Source organism: Nyctereutes procyonoides, unplaced genomic scaffold, assembly GCF_905146905.1.
Source record: "Nyctereutes procyonoides isolate TBG_1078 unplaced genomic scaffold, NYPRO_anot_genome, whole genome shotgun sequence".
Taxonomy (NCBI): Eukaryota; Metazoa; Chordata; class Mammalia; order Carnivora; family Canidae; genus Nyctereutes; species Nyctereutes procyonoides.
In genome coordinates, this window is record NW_026575040.1 from 1,726,454 (window position 1) to 1,754,249 (window position 27,796).

At 62.1% G+C, this 27,796-nt stretch overlaps 1 protein-coding gene across 5 annotated transcripts in view; it reads right to left on the reverse strand.

Moving 5' to 3' along the window:
* Positions 1-298: 298 nt before the first annotated feature.
* LINGO1 (leucine rich repeat and Ig domain containing 1) overlaps positions 299-27,796 on the reverse strand; it is a 69,716-nt gene continuing 42,218 nt past the window's right edge. The window contains exons 3-4 of one of the 5 annotated variants that reach the window (XM_055319641.1): positions 20,217-20,324; positions 299-3,117 (exon numbers count right to left, since the gene is read on the reverse strand). In XM_055319641.1, coding sequence (XP_055175616.1) covers positions 1,261-3,105 — 1,845 coding nt within the window. In that variant the 5' untranslated portion in view covers positions 3,106-3,117; positions 20,217-20,324 and the 3' untranslated portion in view covers positions 299-1,260. Of the gene's footprint in view, positions 3,118-15,696; positions 15,747-16,787; positions 16,946-18,981; positions 19,038-20,216; positions 20,325-27,796 lie in introns of those variants that run through there. The other 4 variants (XM_055319640.1, XM_055319637.1, XM_055319639.1 and 1 more) reach the window with 4 other exon arrangements.

The window sequence follows — 27,796 nt, forward strand, 5'->3', positions numbered from 1 at the left end:
TGGCCCTTCACACTGTGTCACCCGGGGCAGCCCTTCCCATGGCTGAGTTTGCAGCGGCTCGATTTGGAGCGAACAAGCAGGGCGGCTTCTGACCCCCTGGGTCCGCTCCAGTGCTGCAGATCCTGCTCCCAAACCCACGACTCTCCCGACCCCAGGCCGGGGCGCTGCTCTGAGACGGGCCTCGGAAAGACCCCAGAGCGGCCCTCCCCCAGGATGTCCCCAACCCTGACGGCCCTTCGGGAGCCCCACCCCCCACGGTGAGAGAATAATGACCATAGTGAGAACAGTCACCCACACATGTGCACAGCGCTTTACAGGTTACAAAGTGTTTCACATACATCATCTCATCAATGCCTCACAACAGCCCTGTGAGGTAGGCAGGGCAGGGAGTCACGTTTCCATTTGTACAGATGTGGAGACTGAGGCCCAGAGAGGGTCAGCGACCTGTCTGAAACCACACAGTAAGTCAGCGGCAAAGCGGGGACCAGAAGTTAGGCCCGGGTCCTGCCTCCAGCCCCTGGCTCTCTCCACCGACTGTGCTGTCCTCCAGGAGGACCCCGGCCCCTGTCCAGAGTCTCAGCCACACCCGAGCCAGGCCCCCAGTCCCCAGCAGCCGTGCTTCCTGGCAGCTTGGCTGAGGGCCCCCACCCCATCAGGCAGCCCTGTGTCCTTCACCTGCTCCCTGCAAACAGCCAGCCTGGGGCTGGGCCCGCCCCCGCCCCCTGCCCGCTAGTGTCAGCTGCCTGGGCAGGTGGGGCTGGAACCTCCTTTCCTGTTTTCCTGAGTGATCCCTCCCCATAGGGGAAGAGAAGAGAAAGGAGGAAGAGAAGGAGGAGGGGGGGAGGGGGAGGAAGAGAAAAACCAGAAGCTGAGTTGGAAGAGGGCCCTGGAGCAATCAGGACGTCAAAAGTTTGCATTCCGACTAGCTATAGGAAATAGTTTTTTTTTCTCTTTTTATTATTTCAAGTTTTCATAAAAATCCATAATTATTGAAACCCAAGTTACAGAGGAAGTTCGTAACTTTTTTTTATTGAATTACTGACTGTGCGTGTCAGCCTGTCAGCTTCCGACTCCAGTCTGTCAATGCGTGCCCCTGTGCAGCGGGGTCCCCGGGCCTGGGCGGCTGAGGTCCTGGTGGAAGGAGGGCGGGTGGGGAGGGGGGCAGGGGCGGGGGAGGGAGGGAGGGACGGAGCGTGTGCGGAGGGAGGAGGCGGCAAGGACTGAGGACCAGGCCCCTTCCCCTGCTCCCCTGCCCCGCCCTCAGATCATCTTCATGTTGAACTTGCGGGGCGCATCGGTGGCGCTGACGCCTGCGTCTGACTTGCGGGGCACGTACTCGATCTCGATGTTGTGCTTCGTGTTGCCCTTGCCCCGGCTCCAGAGAAAGAGCAGCACCAGGCAGAAGAGGACGACGCCCAGGAAAGAGATGAAGCCCATGGTGGTGGCAATGATGAGGGTCTTGATGTCGAAGGGGAAAGGCACGGTGGCTCGGGTGCTGTTGGCCTCTCCCTCGCCCGGCTGGTTGGAGATGAAAGCGAAGGTCTTGTTGGGCTGATGGGGCCAGTCGGGTGAGTAGCTGCGCACGTGCAGGTGGGCCGGCATGGAGTCGTTGCCCCCCGCGTTGGCAGCGATGCACAGGTACGTGCCATTGTCCTGCACCTGGGCGTAGCGCACCTCCAGCGTGCCGTCGGGGAAGACTGTGAGCCGCCCGTTGCTCTTGGCCGAAACCAGGTGCTTGCGGGGCGAGAGCCAGAGGATGGCGGGCGGCGGGTCGCCGTCCGCCCGGCACACGAACTGCACCGTGTGACCCTCATCCACAAACACTTGCTGGGCCTTGCGGTCCCGGATGCGGGCGCGGCGGCAGGTGAAGTAGTTGGGCAGGAGCACGTCCGGGAAGTCTTTGAACTCCTTGCCCTGGACGAACTCGGGTGTGGCACATGTGGGCTGCTGCCGGTTGAAGTTGAGCCGCCAGCGGCGCCGGAACACCCACAGGAGCCGACAGTCGCAGGCCAGCGGGTTGGAGTCCAGGATGAGCGTCTCCAGGTTGCCCACAGAGTGGAAGGCTGACTCCTCCAGCGTGGTCAGCTGGTTGCCGGACACGTTGAGCACGCGCAGGTAGTTGAGGCCGCGGAAGGCGTAGGGCTCCACCACGGCCAGCTGCCCGCCCACCAGCTGGATCTCCTGCAGCCGGAGCAGCTCATGCAACATGGAGCCCTCGATGGTGCCGATGGGGTTGTAGGAGAGGTTGAGGAAGCGGAGATAGACCAGGTGGCGCACGGCCAGGTAGGGCACAGCGGTCAGGTTGCAGTGAGTGATGGACAGGGATGTCAGGTTGAGGCCGTAGAGGCAGTTGGGCGTCATGGTGTCCAGGTAGGGCCAGTGGGAGATCTCCAAGACCTTGAGCCGATACAACCTCTTGAAGGAGTAGTCCCGGATGGCATTGATGTTGAGGTGCCGGAGCCTCAGGACGATGAGGCTGTGCAGGTGGGACAGCGCCTCGGTGGGGATGGAGGTCAGGTTGCACTTCTCCAGGGTCAGCTGCTCCAGGCTGTTGAGGCCGCTGAAGGCCCGGTGCGAGATGTAGACAAGGTCATTGTCACCCACCTCCAGTGACTTGAGGTTGTACAGGTCCTGGAACATGTAGTCCAGCAGGATGACGATCTTGTTCTCGCTGATGTCCAGCTTGGTCAGGTTGCTGAGGCCCGTGAAGACACCCAGGGGGATGAGCTTCAGCCGGTTGCTACGCAGCCCCAGAGTCCGCAGGCTGAAGAGATTGTTGAAGGCGCCGGGCTCCACGGCACTCACGATGTTCTCGTTGAGCTCCAGCTCTTCCAGGTGTGGGAAGCTGGCAAACTCGTCCTGGTTGAGCGTCTTGATGCGGTTCTTGCCCAGGTCCAGCAGGCGGGTCTCGGTGGGGATGCCCTCGGGAACCGCCACGAAGCGCTTGCGGTGGCACAGCACCGCGCGGTCCTGGGCGGAGCACTCGCAGCGGGGCGGGCAGCCGGTGGCCGAGCCTGACAGCACCGAGCCCAGCACCAGCAGGAGGATGGGCTGCCAGCAGGCCAGGAGGGGGCTGGGCATGCTCCTCGCGCCCCCCGCCAGCATCCTCTCGCTCACCTGCAGCCGGGAGCAAGCACAGGACACAGGGTGGTTAGAGGACGGTGCTTGGCTGGCCCCACCCGGGCCCCCCACCCCGTCAGGATGTCCCTGGCACACGTACAGAGCTGCCGCTCCACAGTGGCTCAGGGCACCGGCTGCGACCCTGCGGTGAGGCCCGGATGCCCAGGCCGCAAGGCCTCCTGCCCTGCCGTACTCCTTACCCTGCCTGGAGCCCCCCCAAAAGGACTTCCCCAGCATCCCCGGGATTGAGGGGTTCGCTGCAGAGGCACCTCGGAGGAGCCTAGCCTCGGCACCTCCTTTATGGTTTATGATTTCACAGGCGACGTGATCCATGCACGCACCCTCTACCCCACCCCACCCACCCTCTGAACCTCAGCTTCCCCCGGTGCTCACAGGGATGAAGCCAGACCTGCTGAGTTGCCCTTGGGGCTCACAGATGGGATCAGAGGGGCTCAAAGGCTGAAGCCTCCGAGAAGAGCCTAAGGCGGAGCCAGTCTGGTCCCCCACCTGCCAGGCTGGGGCCCCCGAGCTGCTGGGGCCACCCCGTCAGCCTCCGCTTCCCCGGGCACAGACACCACAGCCCTCTCCTCGCCAGCCCTGCCCGAGCCCCCACCCGGGAGCCCCAGGATATCATTCGACCCAGTGGCACCTGTCCGTAGCCAGGAATCTGCTCCCTGGTGGGCTTTCCAGGTCAGCAGAGGGCACCCCGGCCAGGAAGCCGGGCACCTGGTGCCTCCCTGCAGAGTGCCCCCACCTCTCCCTTCCTCTGCGTCCAGCATGACCCGCCCGGGCCCCAGAGCTCAGGCCTCAGTCCCCGCGGCCCCTCCTCCCGGAGCGCCCCTGTGCCTGCTGCCGAGACCCCAGCATCCAGCGCTCCCAGAAGGTTTTTCTGACCCTTGGCGGGAAGCACGCTCCTCTCCGAGGACCACCAGCCTTCATCTGTCTCTTGGGGTTTGGGTCACGCTCCTCCCAGAGCCCCGGCCCCGGGCTGCTGCTGGTCTGGAGCGTCCCATGGCCCCCCACAGCCCGGCAGCCGGAGGCACCGTCTGGCCCACGAGGCGCTGGGTTTGGACCGTGAGGTGACGGGGGCTTGGGTGGCGGTGACAAGGGCGATGCTGTAGGTACAGGCTGCAGGTGGGTAAGCAAGGGGTGTGCAGGGGCCGCCCCCGTGACCCTCTGCCAGCTGGGCTCAGAGGCTGCTCTGCCCCCCATCCCCCCCTCTGCTCCGTCCTGTGGAGAACGGGCCCAGCAGGGTGCGTAGGGGGCAGCAGGGCTGGTCTGGACTCCCCCACACTGCAGGGCCTGGGTCACATGGTCTCCAGAGGCCGGACTATAGTTGGAACACACACCCACACCCATGGTGCTGGGCGGGGGGGGCGGGGGGGGATGGTGCTCACCGCAGGAAGGGGAGCCCCACAGCTCTACCCCCGGCCATCGGGGCTGCCCAAGGACACCCAGCCTGTAGAAGGGGGTGGATCTGGGACCAGAGCTCTGGCCACTGGGGCTCCAGCGGTCTCCCAGGACTGACAGGTGCTCTCCGGTTGTTGATCGACTAGGTGACTAATTAACCAGAGAGGCCTCTGGGTGTCACTGACATGTTCTGGCATCTGCAAGGTCCTGTCATCCCCAGTATCTCTGTCTGGCCCCCCTGCTCTCAGCCCCTCTCATCCTCTCCAGGCTCCGTGGTTCAGCCTCCCCCCCGCCCCCCAGCCAGGCCATTTTCAACAGTCACACACGCTCCAGTGAGCCACCAGGAAAGCAAACATCCTGACAGGCGATCAATAAGTAATTGGGCCGGCAGCTGGGGCTGGCTCGGGGTGGGGTGGGGGGTGGGAGACGTAGGTGGGGCTCCCAGCCTCCAGCTCAGGACCGGGCCGGTGGGCGTAGTGGGGGCTGCAGGAGGCTGGGGTGAGGGGGCACCGGCCACCGGAGATGTGGGGAAGCCCCGCACACACCAGAATAAGGCACTCAGCCCACCACCGCCTTGCCTCCCACCAGTCTGCCCTGTGACGCTGCCCAGGTGTCCTCAGCTGCTCCTGGCTCTGCACCACCTCCTTTTGGAGAACCCTCCCGGCCTCTAGGCCCAGCGGCCTTCGTGACCTCCTTTCCCAAAGGCCACCTTCTTAGTGAAGCCGTCCGTAACCCACGCAGTCAGAAATCTTCCCCTTCCTATAACACGGAGGCACCTTATGCTCCTTAGCAACATCATGGAACTGCTATCGAGCACATCCCTCCTTCTAAAAATAACTTGGGCCCATTGACAGAAGATGTTATGCCACAAGGTGATAAAAAGATAAGGGAAGCCCGCGAGGAGAGAATGCCACGACATCTTGCGTAATGGTGGAGGGGTGAGCTTCCTGGCAACCAGAACAAAGAAGGAAATATGCTCGCAAGCCTCTGCACTTGGCGCTGCGCCTCCACGTATAATCCTGGGTTAGCCGTGGGTGCTTCTGTCTCACAGAACAGCCCCTGGGATGTTCTCTGAAAGACAGGGTGTAGGGACACCCGGGTGGCTCAGTGGTTGAGCACCTCCCTTCGGCCCAGGGCGTGACCCCAGGGTCCCAGGATCGAGTCCCGCGTCGGGCTCCCTGCGTGGAGCCTGCTTCTCCCTCTGCCTGTGTCTCTGCCTCTCTCTGTGTGTCTCATGAATAAATAAATAAAATCTTAAAAAACCCCACAGGGTGTCCACTAGAGTCTTTGCAGGGCCGAGGCCCCTGAGTGGGCGGTGAGAGGCCCGGGGAATTCAAATACTATGGAAAAGCTGACTGGCGTTGCCTTGCGTGGCTGCCGTCCCCGCCCCCCCAACCTGGCAGTCAGACCCTCAGAACAGGTCCCGCTGTGCAGGACCAAGACCGCCCCGGAGGGCACATCCTCATCCTTCACCCTGTTCATGCGGCTGTCCCTCCGGGGGTACACTGAGGCCGGGAGCAGTCAAGATGCCTGCCCCAGCCGGCGCGGCAGCTACACAGCACACGGCGAGCCTCCCTACAGGGTCGCTGCCGTCTCGGGGCGGACAGGGCCACGTCTGCAGGGTCACCCCAACTGCTGAGCGGGCAACGTGCTGCTCCTGCGCTCCCGGTGCCGCGGGTCCTGCTGGTTAGCCCCGCGCTTGCAAAGGAGAAGTGTTTTATGCATTTTAATCAGCATTTTATTTTGGATCCCTACCCCCTGAAGGGCTTCCCACAAGGGCAGGAGTTTAAAAATTGGACCAATAAATACAAAAGGAATAAACGTCCAAGGCAGGCAGGTGGGCAGCCAGCATAGGAGCCAGGCCCGGGCACAGTGTTCAGACCCCGGCACAGCCAGAGAACCCCTGGCCCCACAGTGGTCCCGGGGCAGGACCCGGGGCTCCCCACACTGGCCCCACATGGTTCCCAGCCTCCCCACCGTGTGACCTCAGCGAGGCCGGGCCTCCCTGGTCTACTCCCCGCACTCTGCGGCGAGGGGAGGACTCCAGGCTCCCAGAGGGAGCCCACGACAGAAACGGACTTTCCCCAGCTAGAAAGCCAAGATTCTCAAACCTGGTCGGGCTGGCGAGGAGTTCCACCGGGGCTGGAAGGATCTATGGGAAAGGCCTCACTGTGGGGCCGTCCCGAGGGGCTCAGGATGGGATGGGTGACTGCGGGGGGGGGGGGGGGGGGACAGGAGGGGCCTGGGGCCACCTGCGAGTGGGCTTGGGGAGGGAGGCCAGGGGGCACTGTGCCTCCCCAGGCCGCATTCAAAAAAGGTATCTTTAAACCACTTTTAGGGCTTCCCAAATGGAATTCATTCACCCTCAGGCCTAGGCACCAAGTCCGTGGGCTCTGAGTTCTGGACCCACGGGGAGGGGCGGGCACAATGGGCGTGGAGAGGCTCGGGGGCCGGGGTGGCTCCAGTCCTTGGAAGGTGTGAGCGCCCTGCCCCCAGGCCCCACAAAAGCCCTTCCTCAACCGTGAGTGTTGAACACACTGGATGATGTCCCGGGTGCCCGCCGCTGCCTCCGCCGGGCTCGCACCTGATTTGGGGTCGGCTGCAGCACAGGACGGGAGGTTTAGTTATTTTCGGTTTATAGTATCAGTGTGTCATGGTGTTCCCACTCAGCGCTCCCCAGGGAGCACGGGGCTCCCCAGCACACGCGGGCGGGGCGTCCCTGCGCGGAGGTGCCCGCTGCCACCGCTGGGCCCAGGGCCTCGAGTGGCAGCCTGGGTGTGTGACCTGAGCGCCCGCAGCGGGTTGTCGCCCCCCGTGGAAATGAGGCAGGTGTGCACCACGGCGTCCTGTCCTGCCAGGCTTCGTGTCTACCCCGGGGCTGCAGCGGGAGGGAAGGAGCAGGGACCGGTCAGCCCTGTGGGGGCTGCCACCCAGAGATGAGCAGAAGCGCAGGAGGGAGGGGGTCCCAAGAGGAAGGAAGGGGAGGAGTGGCAAGGGTGGGGGGAGGACAGGCGAGGCTGGCCCACACTCAACCACCAGGCCCCAAGCACTCAGGCAGGCCCGAGTCCTCAGCATCAGCACCGCCCCACGAGGTAGGCCTGATTGTCTGACTCCAAAGGGGAAGGGACCCCTGCAGGGTGACCAAAGCACCGACACAGTCCTCAGACTTGCCCTGTCCCCAAGTCCCCACCAGCCTGACGCCAGAGCGTGGTCCCCTGCATCCGCTTCCTGAGACAATGAGGTGTTAGTGGGAAGCAGGCCGCTGGGAGGGGGCAATGGGCTCGATGGGGTGGGGGTGAAGCCTGCCTAGGAAGCCCTCCACGGTCACCCAGGTAGGGCCTCCGTCCTGTAGGGGTGGCTGGCTGCCCATCATGAGCCACGAGCCCAGGATTGACCACTCAGCTTGTGGAATCCAGCTAAGAAGGGATCACTGTCCAGAGCCCCCAGCATCTCTGCGGGGTCTGAGGACACTGCACCTGTCTCCCTTCTCCCCGCGGGAGTTTCTGCGCACCCCCCCCCGTGTCTCCCAGCGCAGGGCCTGTCCCACGAGTGCTGGGGCAGCTCCTGACACAGCTGCTCCTCGCCCAGGCTCTACCCGAGGGGCTTCCTGGAGGAGGAGGAGGCTCACTTGAGCCCAGGCTCCGCAGGGCTGGAGAGCATCCAGGGACCCCTAATTGCTCTCTCCGATCCCAAATCGGATCCCAAATCCGACCATCCTGGGCTCCTTCCAGAGCCGCTCCCTGCTGAGGTGTGAATGGCTGATAACCCTTGGCAGTGAGCTGCTAATGGGGGAACTGGCCAGGTCAGCCTAACTGGGCAGGGGCTGCCCCCGGCAGGGGGGCTGGGAGAGGGGTGGGAGGGCCCCGGAGCCCTGAGAGGAGGGCCTCAGTGTCCATCCTCCTGGGCTGGCCACCCGCCCTGGCCTATCCTCCCTCTCTCCCTCCTCCTCCCCCTGATGTTGCCCCCACAGAGAGGAAAAAATCAACCTGGAAGAAAATTGAGGTCACGTCCTTTGTCGTGTAGGATTCTTTATTTTCCTCTTGTTCTTGGTTCTGGCAGAGTTGCTGGACCCCCAGGGTGTGCATGTGCCCGCGTGGGTGTGCATGTGCATGCGGTGGGGGGCTGTGTGGGCGTGCCTGCCTGCTGCCCTCCTCCTACCTGGCCCAGTGCCGGGCCCAGTGCCACCAGCCCGGCTCTCAGCTGTGCTGGGCAACTCCAGCCTCTCCCCAGGGTGCTTGCCGGGCCCCTCAGCAGCAGCCAGGTCAGAGGGTGCCACCTGGGTGCAGTGGGGCCACCTGCCTGCTTGCGTGGCCCTGGGCAGGCACCCGCCCCACCGCCCACCCCACTGGGGCAGCTGACTTCAGGAGCGGCCAGCCTTCCGGCCAGCCCACAGCTCCAAGCCGTCTTCGGGATAAATTATGAATTTTAATTGTCAAAGCATCTTAGTGTTTAAAGGCTTCTAAATATAGGCTCTGGCCTCCAGGAGCAGCCGGCCTGGTGGGGCAGAACAATGGTAGGACACGGCTGAGAGGAGCCAGTTCTGGGTGGGCGGAGGGCACTGGGCCCACAGGTCCCACGTCCGCGGTCCAGTCCGGGCACCCTGCGCATCCGCCCTGCTCTCTAAGCGCGGGTGAGTCCTGGACCACTCTGGGCCCTGGCTGCCCTTCCCAGGCTGGCTCTGAGGTTAGGAGTCCAGCTAGGAGGCTAGGAGCTGTCCTAAGGGAGGTGGGAGGGAGCACTGGTTCTAGGAAGCTTCCGTACTGTCTGTGCTGAGCCCACCTGAGTGCACAGCATGCCTCCTTGGATGGGAGCTGTCCCAGAACCGAGGAGGGGTGGGCAGGTGCCCAGGGGCAGGTGTCTCAGAACCGAGGAGGGGTGGGCAGGTGCCCAGGGGCAGGTGTCTCAGAACTGAGGAGGGGTGGGCAGGTGCCCAGGGGCAGGTGTCCCAGAACTGAGGAGGGGCAGGCAGGTGTCCAGGGGCAGGTGTCCCAGACCGAGGAGGGGTGGGCAGGTGTCTCAGAACCGGGGGGGGGGGGCAGGTGCCCATGTGGTAGCCTGAGGAGGCGCAAGGAAAACACGGGTCCGGGCTGCTACAGCTCCCTTCCCACCTCTGCCCAGGTTAAAAGGCCAACCTAGGCTCAAAGGGGCAAGAAGGTACCCGCCAGCCCTCACCTGGGCCAGCGTGGGAGGTGCCTGGAGATCTCCTCTCACCTTCCCGCCTCCCCCAGTCCTCAGGGCTCCTCTACCTTGAGGACAGCTCAGGTCGCCCATCTCAGGCTTTGGAGGCCTGGAAACCAGCCAGCCCCCCACCCGGGAGCGCCGCCCCCCCACTCCAGCAGCCACACAGCCACGCAGCCACGCACGGGAAGGCCAGAGACCGAACATCGCGAGGATAATGACGGCCTTTCGCGTGCCAGGCATCATTCTAAGCACTTTACGTACAAAATTCATTTCTCCCAACATGACTGGTTGAGGTAGGACGTGCTATTCACCCCCATTTTGCAGATGGTAAAAAACAGAAGCACGAACAGGTTCTCCAACTTGCTCAAGGTCACAAAGAGGTCCCGTAACTTGCTCAAGGTCACACAGCTCGCAGGGTGTGACTGCAAACATGAGCTTGTTTCACCTTCGCGACAATCTTGTTAGGTTGGTATCATTCTCCCCGTTTTACAGATTCGAGGGTTGGCGACGCACAGAGGAGGGGCAGCGGGCCCCGAGTCCCGCAGCAACAAATGGCGGAGCTGGGGCTGGGCCGGGGCGGTTGGAACCCGGCTGTCCCGACCCACATCAGGCCTTTCTCTGATGCAGGTTCAAGGGCCTGCTAAGCTGTAGGGTGGCGGGCACGCGGCTCCATGTCTCGGGCTCGAAACTCCCCCTCCAGAAAAGGGGAGGACAGACCTCTCGCTGCCCTCTCGCAGCTGGGGGCAGAGAGGTCAAGAGGAGGAAGGAAACACACTGAGTGCTTTGCAGAAGGACCTCACCCACCCTCACCACATACCCCGCTTCGTGGATGGGGAAACTGTGGCTCCAAGCCATTAGTTCACCTGCCCGAGGTCCCTAAGCTTGCCTGACTCCAGAGGCTGGGTAACCCTAGAGACCACCACACAGGTGACGGAAGGCCCGAGAACATCAGGGCCTCATCCCTGGGTCCCACAGCATCTCAGGGCCAGGGCCTGAGAGGAAGCCCAGCCTCTTGGCTGCAGCCAGAACCTTCTCTCCGCAGCGTGCCGCCAGGATCCCGTGCTGGGGCTAGATCAGGGACAAGTGAAGGTTTGAGTTATTTCTGCCTCAAAAAGACGAGATTTAAGAGCAACCCCCAGATTTAACCCAAATCAAGGTCCAGTGAGTTTTTTATAACATGGACGGGGAAACCATAAATAAAAACACTTGCCCTTCCACCGCCACGGACTATTCAAAGCCCTCTCTGCTCAAGTGGATCTTGGCCAACCCCTTGCCGAAACCCATTTTTCCAACCCGTACACGGAGATCAGAGTCAAGGTGGCGAAGCCCTCTGGTTAGACGTGTGTGAGTGCTATGTTCTCAGGCACAATCGATGCCTTTACCCAGCTGCCTGTTCATGAGCAGCCCAGGCTTGGGGGGGCCTGTCTGCAAATCTCTAGGGGTGTCCCAAGGCAGAGAGTGCAAAGAGCCTGATGCTGGCTAGAGAGGGTGGAGTCAAAGCCCACGGGCAGAGTCCTGGGGGAGGCCCACTCAGCTCAGTGTGAGAAATCAAGTGGAAGACCACACGGTTCAGGATGGAAGATCTGCCCTAGTAGTAGTGGGTGAGTGGCCTGCCATGAGAGGTATGCGAGCAGAGCAGAGCAGATCACTGACACCGGAGGTGAACCCCTCTGCTAGGGCCACACCTCAGCGGCCCCTCTCAGCTCTGAGACCCCTCCACTGCACACCTAAGTAGAGGGACTGGAGACGGCCGGGCCGGCCCTCCCGAGAGCCCTACTAGGACTGGGCTCCCCCACTGGGCCAGGCAGAGGAAGCATGCTGGCTGGGCCCACACCCCCTCGCAGAGACACGAGCAGGTTCTCTGTAGAGGGAAGCAGAGGAGGTGGCAGAGAGAGATTAATTCCCTGAAAGGGGAAAAAATAGAAAAACACACACACACCACACACCCTAATAACATGTAATAAGAGGTTGGAGACAAGGAACAATGCCCTGGTAATGTCACCCTGGCGGCAATCAATTTGGGTGTCACATGAAATAGGCATAATTATTCCGCCAGCCCTGTCGCTCGTCTCTAACTAGCTCCAGGGGCCCAGGTCTGGGCGGGGAAAGCGGCCTGGAATCAATCGTTGGTGCACCAGCTGGCAGAGAGAGTGGCTCCAAATTACCTTGCCAGCCCCGAGCTTCTCAGCCTCTGGGGGCACGCAGGGTCCTGAGGCCTCCCAGGAGGACTCTGCTAATGCCCAGGAGCCACCTTGCTCAGCCAGCCCTCACCCACTCAACGGGCAAGCGCAGTCAGGGAGGACTCCCCAAGGAAGGGGGAATACATTTGTCTCATCCAGTATTCATTCCCCAGCTCACCAAACTCTTATTAAGGACTCCCCAGGCCAAGCCCCACACCAGACCCCAGGGTGTGGAGACAGGGTTTTCAGGAGGCCATGCATTATTAAGACAATGAAGCACAAGCTCACTCTCTCTCCCAAGCGAGGACCGCCCCTGCCCATCTTGTGGGTGAACGCAGAACTACTGGGGTTCCTTTGGCTTCAACTGTGCAGGACTTTATCTCTCTTTGCTCTTCTTTTACCCCCCCATCCCTGGGGGGTCCTCCTGACTGCTCTTGCCCATCCCTGAGCTCAGGGCTTGTCGAGACAGCACCCCCACTAACGGGGGATGCTGAGGTAGAGAAGGGACAACTGCTTCCTAAGCATCTGTTACACGTTGGCTGTTGCCCATCTCAATCCCCATTTCCTACATCAGAAACCCTGAATCCCAGAAATGCAAATCAAGACCAGAATGTAACACCATTTCACACTCAATCAATTGGTAAAACCCAGACGGCTGACCACACCGAGCACTGGCAAGGGTTGGGGGAGCACTGGGGACACCACTCCCCTGCTCAGGAAGCATAAATGGTCCGACTCATTTGGAAAACACTTTTAGTAAAGGTGAGTACGAACATGCCCTGCGGCCCAGCAATTCCGCTCCTAGCCAGATGCCCCAGAGCCACTCCGCACATCACCTCAGGCAACGGGGCAAGAAGGTTCACGCAGCATGGTTTGGAGGGAGCAACCCACATGTCCATCAACACAAGAATGATAAATACACTGTTCAAACAGCAGAACATAAAAAAAAAAATCCAGCAGAATATTATATACCTGCAAAAACAGACTACATCTACCATTCTTTGCCATAATACCGACGAAGCTTAGGAATATGACGCTGGAGGAGGAAAAAAAGCAAGTTCTAGAGAGCTGCAGCCGGTTTCAGGTCCTTCTGACAAAGTTCAAAAGTAACCCAAACTGAGCAATTTCCATATATTAAAAGACACGATTTTAGAAAGGCAAGGGCATGCTCACCAGATAATTAGGATAGTGGCTGCCTCAGAGAAAGCCACCAAGGAATAAAGTGAGGGGAAGCACATGGGAGGCGCGCACCACTATGGAAGCGTTAGTATTCAGGCTGTGGAGTAGCGCTGCTGCATCTGTAATACTGTTATTACTACTAATGCTAAATACGTGAATCAATTCCCAGGCCACACCCAGGTGAGTGAGCTCTGAACCCCAGGAGACTGAGGAAGGCTTCTAAACGGAGCGTGTGAGCTGGGGACTTTGGGCGAGTCAGTCTACCTGTCTGGCTCTCTCAGATTTCTCAGCTATCAAATCAAATCTCTGTACCAGCTCCAGGGGAAAGACTGAGAACTCATCACTGATAGAAGTTACGAGTAGCTAGGGCAGCCGGGGGGGGGGGGGGGGGGGGGGGGGGGCCTCAGCGGTGTAGCACCACCTTCAGCCCAGGGGGTGATCCTGGAGACCCGGGATCGAGTCCCACATGGGGCTCCCTGCATGGAGCCTGCTTCTCTCTCTGCCTGTGTCTCTGCCTCTCTCTCTCTCTCTCTCTCTCTGTGTGTGTCTCTGACGAATAAATAAAAATCTAAAAAAAAAAAAAAAGTTACAAGTAGCTAGCATTTCCTGAGAGCTTACTCTGTACTAGGCCCTGTTCTAAATGTTTTGCATATATTTGCATACTAAATTGTCCCGCTGGGCCTACAGGTCAACAACCTTGCTATCCTCCTCCCTTCATTGATAAGAAGCCACAGGAGGCCCAGGGAGGTTAAGTAACCAGGCAAGGTCTGAACCCAGGCATCTGGCTCCAGGGGTCACATTCAACAAGTTCACCATAGAGTGACATGAGAGGAACCAAGTACATAGGGGGAGACACTGTTGTCAGTATGTGGCTCTCCCGGACCCACAGCACCCAAGGACATTCATTCATTCATTCATTCAACACATAAACAAAGGTCAGTATCAATGCCTCAAATGCATTTGGACATGAACGTGCCTTATCACCACATGTTGTTTCTACAAAGAACTGTCCCCAATTCTGGAATCCCGTTTTCAGTGTCTCTGTAAAGTCTGCTACCACCTCAGGACCCGCAAGTCTCTCTCTCTCTTTCTGGAAGACTTCTGACTACTTCAGCCTCCCCAAACAAATCCAATCCTTCTCTGAGGGCCTGGGTGTGCTACCAAGTACCCTACCTGGGGCATCCTTGGTGTCACCTGGCTCTGTCCATCCACACAGGCTGAGGATATGGAGTCCCCTCCAGGTGGTCCTTGCTACCAGCCAACTACTGCTCCCCAGTGCCTCCCAGCATCTTCCCTATCCAGGGGGCCAAGCAGGGGAGCCCCGGGGGTGGGTACGTGATTCCCCAGGGCTGAACATTCAAGGCAATCCATGGGAGCCCTAAGACGGCCTAGTCCAGAGCTGAACAGACAGTTGGTCCAGGATGTGTAGAATTAGCACATGAATAATTGGTACAATATTAGGTCCAAACCAGTGTGGCTCTTCACTGTGGGTGCCTAGAGGAGGAGGGTCAGTAACTTGGAGCAGTCAGGGAGGCTTCCCTGAGCAGAGGTAAGGAGAAGAGGAGGGGGAGGGCCTCTGGGTAGGGATGCTGGACCAAGACAGGTGGTAGGAACTGGTGGGAAGGTAGAGGAACTGGTGGGAAGAAAACAGAGCCATCACTGGGTAACCACTGGGAGGAGGTGGAGGGGCCCTGGAGCTGGAAGGCACCATCTTTCCATAGAGTGCCACGCAGAGGACAGCAGGACGGAGAGACCCCGGCCAGCAGGCTAAGACTCTGACTTTGAAATCACCATCGTCCACTGCCTCCCCGCCCTGGCTGTCACTAGCTCCACATCTGACACAGCCTCGAGCCTCCATGGGACCCTGCATAAATCACCCCACACCGCCTCTCTCCTCCAGCCCCAGCTGTGATCCTCCGGCCCTTTGCTCTGGTGGGCAACTGGAGACAGCAGCAGATGAGCCATCACTGGTACCAGGGATCCCATCTGGCTTTATGCTGAACAAAGACCCACACACAAGAGGTTTCTGGGTCTTTTTTGGTTTTGGTTTTTCTTGGTGTCCCTCTGAAATTCTGAGTTTTAGAAAACAGTATCTAGGCAAGGAAAACATGGGTGGTCAGAGGCAGGGGATGGAGCAGCTGACTACTACACAAGGGGCAGAGGAGCCTCTCCACTTCCCGCTAGGCACCCAGGGCCCTCTCCCCACAAGCCAAGGTTCCTGGGCCTTGAGCACGAATCTGGACCCCCAAAATCTGGACCCGTGGACTGAGGACCTTCTCTAACTCTGGGCCCTGGGGAGCACTGCAGCCTTGACCAAGCCCTACCCAAGGCCCACCTCACACTTAAATTGGCAGGGGGCGGGGGAGGGGACAGAGACAGCAAGCACCTCTCGGTGAGCCTGCCCTCACCCTTGCTAAGCCCTCCTCCAGGCAGGCATCAAGGCATCCGGGTGCTGCCAGGAGTCCCTACCTGGGTTCCTAGGAGTTCCTGGCCTCTCCAATCTGCCACTTTATCCTCTCTCTCCTGCCTCAGGCAATGAGGAGGAAGCAGGCAAGCTGTCCCCCAGCAGACCAGATCCCACATAAGGACAAAGGATTTCGGAACCCGTGACCCTCTCTCCCCTCACCTGCACTCCTTGCTGGATGTGGGGAAGCCCCGGGTGCTTTGCCGCCTGGATGCCCTGGCTCATTGCTCCCTGGGCATGGGAGGCAGCAGTGTTGGTGGCATAATGACCAGCAGGGCTGAGCCCAGAGCTGTGGGCAGGTGCACCTCCGGCCGCCCAAGCCAAGCAGAGGAGGACCAACGGTGGGCTGGGCCGGAAGGGAAGGGGCCAGCCCAGATGGTGGTGCCTCCCACCTCAGGGCCTCCGGCACTCCCAGGGCACCTCTCACATGCCCCTTCTCCCCCACCCTGAGCCCAGGACCTCGGAGAACAAAGGGGATGCCTTCAGCAGAGCCAGGGCTGGATGGGGCTGGGCTGGGACCCAGGGTGGGAACAGGGGGCACTGCCCACGGGCCTGGCCCCACCCCTCCTCACGGTGGAAGCCACCTGGAGGGACATGGCCTGGGGGGGGGCACTGGGCCACCTCACAGAGGGTGGAGAGGCGGAACTGGATGCTCCCTTCTCACCTCCCTTCTCTAGGTTGCTTCCCACCTCCCACCGGCAGCCTCAGAATGAAAAGTGGGACAGGAGGAGGTGAGAAGCGGGGCTGAAGACAAAGGGAGGCTCCTAAAGGGTTCCCGAGTCCTCCACAACCTCAACTCCGTCCCCTGCACCCTCCTCACCCTCCAGGTCCCCTCTCCTCCCTCCCCGTGAGCCAGGGCAGGAAAGGGGCTGCTCCTTGTCGGGGGAGGAAGACGGTGCCCAGGCCGGAGCCCGTGGAGAAAACTGGTCCCGCCTGGCATTCACCCCCTGGCAGGTGCCGGGCGCCGCCCGGGGGCATCTGGGACCTAGGAGGGGTGCAGCGCCCGCTGGGCAGGGGCTTACCGTCCGGGCTGGGCAGCGCTGGCGGGCGGGGGCAGGGGTGGGGGGTGGGGTTGGGGGTGGGGCAGGCCCACCCGGCCCGGCGGGTGGCGGGTGCCCTCCGGAGCTGCGCGCCCAGCCAGCCAACACCCAGGCGGCAAGGGAAGGAGCTTCAGGTCTGAGGCCGGAGCGGGTCAGGCCTGCGACCCCGCAGGGGGGTCTGGGGGCTCCGCACCCCGGGGCCTCCGCGCTCACCTGCATCTCGGGCGCGCCGTCCGTCCGCTGGGCTCGGGCACCAGCCGCATGTCTCCCCGCCGGCTCCCCCGGCCCAGCCCCCTCCCCGTCTCCTCCTCCTCGGCCCACACCTCCGCCCGGCGGCGCTGCCCGTCCGTCCGTCCGTCCGTCCGTCCGCCGCGCGCGGGGGAGCCGGGCCGGGCCGGGATGAAGCGCGGAGGGCGGGGGCGGGGCGGGGCGGGGGCGCTCAGGCCGAGCCTGGTTCCGCGCGCCGGGCCGGGCCCGGGCCGCCGCCGCCGCCTGAGCCGCTGGGGCCGGGGCCGGGGCCGGGGTCGAGGCCGGGCGCGCTCCGCAGCGGGGCGGGGGCCGGGGCCGGGGCTGAGGCCGGCGGGCAGCGGGCGCGCATGCTGCTGCCCGACCCCGGGCGGGAGAGGGGCCGTGGGGGGGGGGGCGGGGGGTCCGCACGCTCCGGGGCCGGGGCCGGGGCCGGGGCCGGGGCCGCCCGCCCGCGCCGCTCCCCTCCCGCTCCTGCGCCCGCTCCTGCGCCCGCTCCTGCGCCCGCACCGGCTCCCGCCCGGGCTGCGCGCTCTGCCGCGGCGCGGGGAGGGAGCGCGAGGAGCGAGCGAGCGGGGAGGGAGGAGGGGCCGCGGGGAGGGGGGAGGGAGCGAGCCGGGCGGGGGGAGGAGGAGGCGCGGCCGCGGGGCCCGGAGCCCGGGGGCGGGGAGGGGGCGGGGAGGGGGCGGGAGGGGCGCACCGGTCGCGCCCTCCGAGGCCCGGGCGCGCTTCCCCGCGTGTGAACGCGCCCTCCCGTGCGGCCACATGCGTGTGCGCGTGAGCACGTGAGTGTGTCCGCACGTGTTCAGCAGGTCAGTGCGCACGGCCGTGGGGGCGGACACGCGCCCGACAGCGGCCAAGGAGGACGGCGTGGGGGTCAGGCCCGGAGCGCCCGTCCCCTGTCCCCGGGCCGAGGTGCCTGCGGGTCCACACGCCCGCGGCCCCGGGCCCCGAGGGCGCAGGGGGGCAGCTCCGGGGCGCCCAGCGGAGGGCTCCGCCGCTCCCACCCCGCCCCCGCCCCCGCCCCCTGCGGCCCGCGCCCCTGGCCCCGCCCCGCGCCCCCGCAGCCCCCGCCCCGCCCAGCAGGGGGCAGCCGCCGCCGCGACCCGCGCGGGCCCAGGGCGCTGCACCCACAGACCGGCAGGGGGCAGCGCGCAGCCTCGGGGCGGGCACGGCGGACCCGCGTCCGCGCCTCCCGCGGATCCGGGGCTCCGGGCCCAGGGAGGAGCCGTCTCCTCGGGCGGCGGATCCTCCGGGGCCGGCCGACGCGCGCGACCCCGGCGCAGTGCGCTGCACGGGGACTGGCACCCCTGGGCCCCACCACCTCCCGCCCCGCCCCGCCCCCCCTGGAAGCAGATGCCCTTCGGCACTAAGTTAACTTGGTCGATAAAACCACCAATGAGGGCACCCCCCGCCCCCCGCCCCTCCTCCACTCCGGACAGTCTACCGCATGGGCGCCCTGCGGTGGTCGGCCCGCGGGGGCGGGGGGCGGGTAGGGGTACGGGTAGGGGTGGGGGGTACGGGTAGGGGTAGGGGTAGGGGACGGGTAGGGGTAGGGGGTAGGGAGTACGAGGTACGGGGTAGGGGTACGGGGTAAGGGGTACGGGGTAGGGGGTAGGAAGTACGGGGTAGGGGTACGGGTAGGGATGGGGGTAAGGGTAGGGGGTAGGGGTATGGGGTACGGAGTAGTGTACGGGGTCGGGGTAAGGGCGGGGTAGGGGTACGGGTAGGGGGTAGGGAGTACGGGGTAGGGGTACGGGGTCGGGGTAAGGGGTACGGGGTAAGGGACGGGTAGGGGTGGGGAGTAGGGAGTATGGGGTCGGGGTAAGGGGTAGGGGGTAGGAAGTACGGGGTAAGGGTAGGGGTAGGGATAGGGGTACGGGTAGGGAGTAAGAGTAGGGGGTAGGGGTAAGGGCGGGGTAGGGGTTAGGGTACGGGATAGGGGTACGGGTAGGACGAACGGGGTCGGGGTGGGGGGTAGGGAGTCGGGGCAGGGGGTCGGGGCAGGGCGCTCCGGCGGCGGCGAAGAAGCCCGGGACCTCTCCCTGCGCCCCCCCACCTGGCCGGCCCCGGCCCCCTCGCCCCCCACAGCGCGCCCCGCCCCGCCCCGCCCCGCCCGCCCGCCGAGCCTTACGCGCGCAGCCCGGAGAGTCGCACGAACCTGCTCCAGCCAAGCGGATCCCGGGCGCTCCGCGGCCTCCCCGCCGCCCCGCGGGCCTGCACCGCCCCGCCCGGCCGCCGCCCCGCGTCCATCGCCCGCCCCGCCCGAGCGCCCCCCCGGCAGGTGCGCGCCGCCGCTCCTGCCCCCGCCGCCCTCCGAGGCGCTGCGCCCCCACGACGGGAGGGCGGACCCGGACTCGCCGCGGGGGGGCGCCCGGCCGGGGGCAGGCTCGGCAGGGGCGCGGGCAGGGGGGCGGGGGGCGGGGAGGCGGCACAGGTGTCCGCGCCCCTAACGGAGCCCGCCCCGGCCCGGCCCCTCCCCGCTGCCGGCGCTCCCCGCGCTCCCGCCCCCCGCGCGCCTCCCACCAGCCCGACAGGAATAGACGCTCTCCGGCTCCTGCGTAAAGGCTCGGCGGGCGCGGGGCGGGCGCAGACCCGCAGGGGGGCGGCGGCGGGGGCGGGGGCTATTCCTGGTGCGGCGACTGACGCAGGCACCGCGCGGCCACGGCATCGCCGCCCCCGACTCACCTGCTGCCAGCCTCGGTGGCGGCGGAGGAGCTGGGGGGCGCCCCTGCCCCCACGGCCGGCGCGGGTCGCCCCCTGCGCGCACCCCAAGAGCCCCGCCTGTGGCTCTGCCCTCGGCCTGGCTTCTCCACGGTGCACGGGTCCCCGCCCTGCCCCCTTGCCGTCTCTGCAGAGGACCGACCCCCCTCCAGCGCTCCGGGTGCACTGCGGTGGGTGGGGTGCAGCTGGGGCAACGAGGCGGAGGAAAGAAGCGCCTTTCGGAGGGTCCAGCCCGGGCCTCGTGCGCAAAGACCCCACAGAAGGGCGGGGAGGCCTGTCACCGGGTCCCCACCCAGTCGGATGTCTCTGCACAAGATGGGGAATGAGGCGCCTCTGCGCTCTGGCTGGTGGGGTGGACCCCGCAGAGCCCCCTCCCGGGCCCCATTAGTCCTGGGGACTAATGTGAACATCGGGGCGGCCTGGCCCAAGGCTTCCTTGGTATAACCCGGGGACCCTGCCGGCCTACAGCTGCGGACTGTTCCCCCCACACTTGCAAGCCTCAGTCCTCACTGGCCTGCCCGCACCTGGGCTTCAAGACCAAACTGAGACCTCTATTAGTGGTCTCGATTCCTGTCTCCCCTCCCCAGACTGAAAGGGCCTGGGAAGCCAGGCCGGAGTCTCCTCCCTCTCTGTCCTCAGACTAGCAGCTCCCAAGAGCAGGCCTCAACCTACCTGTCTCGCGGGTGGGCACCCAGCAGATCCTGGCTTCAGGGAGAATATTCGGCAAGCCTCAGTCAAGCAGGACCCGATGGCTGGAAGCAGCAGCCAGCCTGCAGTGGCCTGAGTGAGAACAGCAAAGTAGAGAAACTGGAACGGGTTTGCCAGGGGCCTGGGGAGGAGGGGACTGGGCCCTGGAACCTTTGCTCAGCCCCTACTGTGAGCCAGGCTCAGAGCCACAACTTCGAGTACTTGTCACTTCAACCCTGGTATTACCACCCCTATTGTACAGATGAAACACTGAGGCTCTGGGGAGGCTGGTATCTTGCCCAAGTTCAGTCTGATAGAAGCAGGGCTGGACTTTGAAGCTCGGCGCGTGCCTGATGTCACAGCGCCAGCTCTGGGCTCCCCCACTCTGCGAGGCCGTGGACGCAGGAAGAGGGGCCAGTTCCCCAGGGCCCAGGAAGGAATGGGTGGCACTCGCAGGCCCGCCTGTGCGCCGGCTCTGTCGTTGCTGGTGCTGCCTGTGTGCGGCCCGGCAGCTCGAGGGGTTTTACGATGATGATTATTTCTGAAGCCACTTGAAATTAATGACAGCTCTAAAATGGCTGGGACAGTGGAGTCATTGCTGAGACCTCTAATTAGCAAGAAAAACGGAGACCAGGAGCTGGGGAGGGGGTGGGGGCTGGGCAGGCAGCACAGGGCATGGAGCAGGTTGGGGAGCAGGCTGGAGTGGGAGCCAGCAGGAGGTCCCTGGGGAACTAGTGGACCCCCCCCCCCCGATGTCCTAATTTATATCACAAATTTGATTCCGAGCACTTTTAATAACTTGCTCTGGGACCTTGACAGGCCACTGCCCCTCCCTGGGTAAAAGCTTCGCTGGCTAGGCAACGGGGGTTGGCAGGGTGGGAAGGTGCTGTCTCTGTGGCCCCACCTGGAGAGTGGGGTGAATGGGATGTGACCTAAGGGGGGACTCCTTCAAGGCTTCTGAGTTCCTAGAAGGCTGAAGCCCAGGAATGGGGGGTGGCAGTGCAGCCCTCCGTGCTGGGGTTGCTGAGACCGCGGGTATAATGAAGTCCTAAGGACTCAGGCTGCAGTGAAGTGGATCAGGAAGTAGCAGAAAATCCATAGGTCAGAGCCCCGCACTGGTGCAGCCATGGAGGGGGCGGAGATGGGGCCTCCGAGGGGCTGGCAAGGAAGCCCCTCTTGGAGGTGGGCTTGGAGCTGTGGCCAGGGTTACGACCTTCTTGACGCCCTCTGAAGCCCCTTGCTGAGCCAGAGTGACTCAGGGATGCCAGGGGACCAGTCAGGCATGTGGCGTAGGGTCACGCCCAGGAACCGCGAGGGAAAATACAGTCCTCCAGGTGCTCCCCAGTCCCTGTCCCCCATCCTGCATGGGGCAGCCGGTCCCGGGAAGGGCACTGGGGCTCAGCTCAAGGGGACTTTGCACAAAGCACACGTGGAGATGTGCTGATCCCCACGGAGGGATTCCCCCTGCGGCCGAGGCCGAGGCCAGGGCTCCAAGGGCAGAGGTGGAGAAGCCCACCGTCACTTCCCCGGTGTCTCTTCCCTGGCAGCCCCCTACCTCACCATGTCTTGTCACTGAAGCTTTCTCAGACTCTCCACCCATTTCTTCCAAACGTTCCCCTCTTCCCTTTCAATCCGGGGGTCTGTGTGGCCCCCTCCTTCCAGAAGCCTACTCTGAGCACCTCAGCCTCCTGCTCTGTATCCTTGGGTACCTCTCTGGGCCTCAGTTTCCTCTTCTGGAAGATGGAATATCAGTAGAACCTATTTCATGGGGAATGACGTGAGGGTCTCATGACTTAATACATATCCAGTACTTGATGCGAGGCCTGGCACACGGTAGGTGCCTAAAAAATGTAGGCATATAATAGGTGCTTAATAAATGGTTATTATGCTGCTATGGTTGCTCTCCGTTCCCTGGCCCTCCAGCCCCTCCTCTATAATGACAGAGGTAGCTTTCAACGTTCCCACTAAGAGAAGCCTCGACCGAGTTCATCCTCTGAGAATCAGGAACACCCCGAAGGCAGGGATTGATCTTGTGTCTCTTCCACTTTCTGCAGAGAGCCCAGAGCCCTGATTCCGGAGGCGCTGATGTGTGCAAATTAAACTCCGCTGAAATCCACTCATCGGGAAGGACTAGTGGGTTCCCCCTGGAGGCGGAGGGGGCCAGGGCATGGGGGCAGAGACACTCAGATCCTCAACTCTCACTTCCCCTCATCTCGGGGCCTTGGTCACCCACGCCTCCACTGGAAATGTTCCAGCATCCATGACATTCACTCATCTAGCAGCAATGTAGGCAGCAGCCTCCACTACTTGGAATCCCACTGAGAACTGGCTCCTGGAGAACCCAGGGTAGGAGCCGTGCAGACGCATAAGGTCGGGGGACTGGCCCTCACTCAGCCTGGCCACACAGCCCTGCTGGGGTTCCTGGGGTGCCTGGTCACTGCATCCAGGAGAGCTGAGAAGCAGGAAATGCATCTGGGGCCAGTGAGAGGGCTGGTCAGCCCCGCCCACCCCAAAGTTCTCCCCCCACCAACACTTGATGTTCCTGACCTTGCAGTTAGCTCTCCTGAAAACGCAAGGAAGTGTACACGCTACTAAAACCAAACCCTCCCCCTGCCCCCAAATAAAACCCACAGATACACCCAAATGATTAAATCGAGAGAAAAAAAAAAAAAAGCAAACATAAAAAGCAATCTGTAAAAAGGGACCACTCCCTGGCTCTTTGGGAATCTGGGCTCCAGGCTTGGCAGAGCAGCTTCTCCTGAGAGCCTGGGCTTGGCTGTCCCCATGGATCATGTCAGGGGGCACCTGAGCTAATGTGTGCAAACAGGCAGCACTATTAGCAAATCCATTCATTAAGCGCTTGTCTTGAGTTCCGTTGTGCAGCAGCCTTGTTTATTAATTTAAGTCGGAACCTGTTATTAAGTCAAAGGCAGCGGGTGGTGGCTCAGAAGGTGTCTAGCCTTAGAGCGGAGCAGTCCTGAGTTCCAGTTCTGGCTCCACCTCCAACTGCTGTGCGACCCTGGGAAAGTCACTTCACCTCTCTGAGCCTCCGTCGCCCTGTGATAGGCGGCAGCTCCCTCAAGGACTCCCCGTGGTCCCTACCTTCTGGCATTAACCCACTGAGTGCAATCCCCTCCCCCTGAGTGTGGGCTGAACTAATGGAGTCACTTCTAATGACGAGGATATGATGGCCTAGCCCTTCTGAGGTCAGGGTACAAAGCTACAAAGAGACTAGCTGTCATCTTGGGAACCCTCTCTCCATCACTGGCTTGTTCACTGGGACAGGTAACAGATGCCCTATTATTAGCTGCCCTGGTGAGGAGCCCACATGGAAAGGAACTAATGTCTCTAACCAACACCCCCGTGAGGCCCTGAGGCCTTCCAATACCCACACGAGCAAATGTGGAAGCAGACCCTGCCCAATTTGAGCCTTGAGATGACTGATGCTCTGGCTAACACCTGTACCGTAGCCTTGTGAGACACCTGGAGTTGGCGGTCCCCAGCTAAGCCTCACCTGGATTCCTAATCCACAGAATTTGTAAGATAATATAAATTTGTTGTTTCAAGCCACTGGGTTTTGGGGTGATTTGTTACGCAGCCATAGACAACTAACAAATACATACTCCATCCGTGAGATGAGCAAAACATTACTTTCTCCCAGTGTGGCCGGGGGGTGTTGAGATAATGCAGGCAAAGTGCCTACTGCCGGTCGGGGTGAAAAATGGCACAGCAACTTGGCGGTTACCAAGTAGAGTTGAAAAGATGCACACTCTATGGTATGTGCCCCGCAGGAACATTCACAGGAGACAAGGACACAAGTGTACAAAATGTTTGTACTAGTGAAGACCTGGAAACACCCTACATGCCCATAACTAGGAGAAAACATGACCAGAACAGTGTGTAATCGCACAGGGGATGCCACGTAGCCTTGAAAATGGACGAGCTCCACGCACCAATGTGGGTGACCTCACAAACATCAGGTGGAGGAAAGAAACCCAAGGACACGTACAAGATGGTATCACCTACATAAGGTTTAAAAGCAAGCCCCAAATCTTATAAACTGTGTATGGATACCTACATTTTTAAGCAAAGTCTAAAAATATGCATAAAAAGTTAAAAAAAATAAAAATATGCTTAAAAATGGTCAACAGCAATTCCAGGGGGAGTGCTCCCTCTGGAGAAAGACAAGGCGGAAGTGGTAGAGGCAGGCCCATCCTGAACTCCACACTGAGGTGCTCCCGATGGTTCTAAGCAACATATGTTATCCTCTTGGCAGTCCCATGGGTCTATCCTTATTATCTCTTCTTATAGAGGAGGACTCTGAGGCACAGGGTCTCAGACGAGGCGTTCCTAGCTTTCGAGTCCAGCCAAGAGGCCAGAGCTTGGCTCCTCACTCTGCCGCCCATTTGGAGGAGGCCACATTACCTCCCTGGCCTCAGTCTACTCTTCTGGAGCATGGGAGAGACTGGTCCTCTTCCCCTTTCGCAGGTGTGAACTGAGACACCGGGAGTCTTGATTAATCTATCTAGGATGTTTGCAGGGCTCCCATGAGCGGAGCCTGGGGCCACGGAAAGAGATGTGGACAAGAGAAGGTGTGACTAGAGGACCCATCCACCCATCCACTCATCCACCCATCCATTCACTCCTTCCCTCGACAAACATTCGATACGGCTTTCTCCGAGCCCCAAAGTGCCCACGGTCTAGTGTGCAAGACTTAATGCAGGTAGAGACGGGGACGCACACACAGGGGAGTCAGAATGGGTCACCGGGAGGTGGTGGTGGCTGAGCTGCAATCTGGAGGCTAAGCACGAGTCGACCAGCCATAGGGAGGGTGGGGGACAGCGTCCCCCCGAGCGGAGAGAAAAGCAGGTGCAGAGGCCTGACCCTGGGATGGTGGGGACACACAGCTGGCCCTCGGGAAGGCCAGCGCTGGCCCAGGTGGTTCCAGCTGCCCCGAGAGGGGATGTGCAGCTGAGGCGGCCGCAGTCTCGCAGGTACAGGTCTGCCTGCCGCATCCTCCAGCCAGCTGGGCCCCCGTGTCAGCTCAGCCCTGTTGGGCAGGCTGGGCCCTGCTCCAGAGGGACTAGGAGCAGGAGCGTTCAAACCATCACGGTGCATGTAATTATGTTCAAAATGAAGGCCAGCTCCTTAATAATTGATGGTGGGAGAGAGTCAACATCGGCAGAGGCACCTGGCTGCATCGCCTGGTCCTGTCTGGCTGGGACCCAGGGCGGCCGCCTGGCCACTAATATGCCCGTAAATTATTGAAGTTAGAAAAAGAAAGCAGGTGTCATGTCACACCCATCAACAGCTTGTTAGCTAAGACTAACAAAGGGGCGCCTGGGCACCCGGCATCGCACGGCGTCCCCAACACCCCGCGAGCGCAGAGGGAGATGGATGTGAGCAGGTGTGGGGGGAGCCTAAGGGACTGGCTGGCCCTGCTGCCCGTCCCCTCCCTCATCCAGACCCCCGAGGAGGCCCACAGACCAGGAGCCAGAGGCGGACTGTGGGCTCCCTCGCTGCAGCGCCAGCTGAGGCCAGACAAACCTCCAGGGGCGGTGCTACAGGGGCCTGCCTGGCTCCCGAGGTCAGGTCAGGGCCACGCCCACAGGGTGTCATCCCAGGGAAGCCACCTGCTGGCCTGTGACCTGGAGCAGCTCACCTGCGTGCGCCCTCTGAGCCGCTTTCCATCCATGCCACCTGGGGACAGTTGTGCCTACCCTGGCGATTAGGAGGAGGTCCTAGGAGAATCTGTGTGTGATATTCCTGGTACACGGGGTGCTCCCTCGTCTTCCCAATCTCGCAGGAGCTCCTAATTAGATCAGGTCTAATGAGGCTTCCCTCTGCTAGGCTCTCTTTCCACTCCATTAAGGCCTGCGTGCAGGACATTAGTAGGAAGGGGGAAGAAGGCTGAGGAGGGGAAGGCATCCAGCTGCCAGGGCTCAGCCCACCCCAGGCTCCACCACACACGGGGCATCCCCATGCTCCAGGGAACAGAGGAGGAAGACGGAGGCGGGGCTGCCAACAGGGAAAGGCCTCACGGGGTATGGGCAGGAGGGGGGATGGATGGATGGCAATCCTGGCATTTTGGAACCTCGGTGATGAAGAGCATGGCACCCCACCATCTCTCGGGCCGAGCGTCCCCAGTCTCTGGGATACTTCCTTCAGGGACCAGGGAGCCCAAGCTGGGCATGTGGGTGCCCACAGTGCACCCAGCTCTGCCAAGGGCCACGCAGGACAAGGGGAGGCAGGCCTGGGAAGGCAGCCCTCTCCCCGACCTGGCCCGAAGGAGGCAGCCAGTTCACCCAGAACCTGCTGGAGGCCACGCAGGGAGCAGGCGAGGCACGGCAGCGAACGGGCTCCTCTCTCTAGTCCAAAACATCCCCAGTGGTATATTAGTTCTACAAGGGTTTCCTTCTCCCAGAGGAGTTCTCACCAGCGACGCTTGGGGCTGGGCCTCTCCTCTGGGGGGTCCTCTCTGTACCCCCTGCCTTTACAGCCTTGGTCTGTCCCATGGCACCCGTTTCGCACGTGGACAGAGAAGCATCACAGCTGCCAGAGGCCACACAGCAAGTCAGTGCTGAGCCTGCAGCCTCGGCCTCCTGCTTCTCCCCACAGGAGTTGGACTCAGTCCCAGGAGGAGGTGGGGAGATTCTCACGCTCATGCCCATGCTCAGCGTCATGTTGTGACAACCGGGACAAGCGCTCTGACAGCCGCTGTGGCGTGGCATTCCCAGGAGCTCTCTTCCTGACCAAGAATTCCTGGTCCTTGGCACCTGCCTGCCCATTAACTGCCTGGTGGGGTTGGGGCAGCTGGGGCGGGTGCCTGTGGTAGCAGCCAGATGGCCTGGGCAGAGGGGGATGGGGGCTCTTAGAGGCAGCTCTTGGGACCAGGTGCTCAGTCTGAGCCCTCCGGAGTCCTCCCTCCTCTGAGAGGGAACGTCTTTCACCCGGGATTGCATAGGTCATATGAGGGGAGCTGGAACGTGTCTGTCCAGTTTCAAAGTCTGCTCCAAAGCGATTGCACCTGCCTGCCCATCACCCGGGGATGGGGGAAGCATGCAGAAGGTGCAGGGATAAGACTACCGGCTGCTACAAGGACCCGAGCAGGTGTACTTTTGGGGCTGCGCTGGTTGGGTCAGGCCACAGCCCCTTGTGACCTCAGAATTCAGCACCAACCCCTCTCTGACCCCTTGAAAGTCGGCCCCTTTCTGTCTCTCCCTCCGTCTGTCTGGCTTACTCTCCTTCACTCAGAGGGTCAGGGGAGAGCAGGCAAGCCAGAGCCCTGGGCAGGTAACAGGTGGCCCTGACCAAGCCCCCGGGACGGTGCTGGAAGCTGACGAGAAATGGGGAGCAGGACGCCTGCCTGCCCTGGACCAGGTGAGAGAGCACGGCTTCCCGGGGGCTCAGGGGAGCGATCCAAGATCCTGGGGGTAGGACTACCTCAGAGGCGGGAAAGGCCCTCTGTCCCCCCTCATCCGGGTCAGATAGTGGCTCAGACGGCTGGAACCGTCGGCAGTGGTGACTTACAGCGAGGGGCGAGTGGCTCCCAGGGGGCGTGTGGA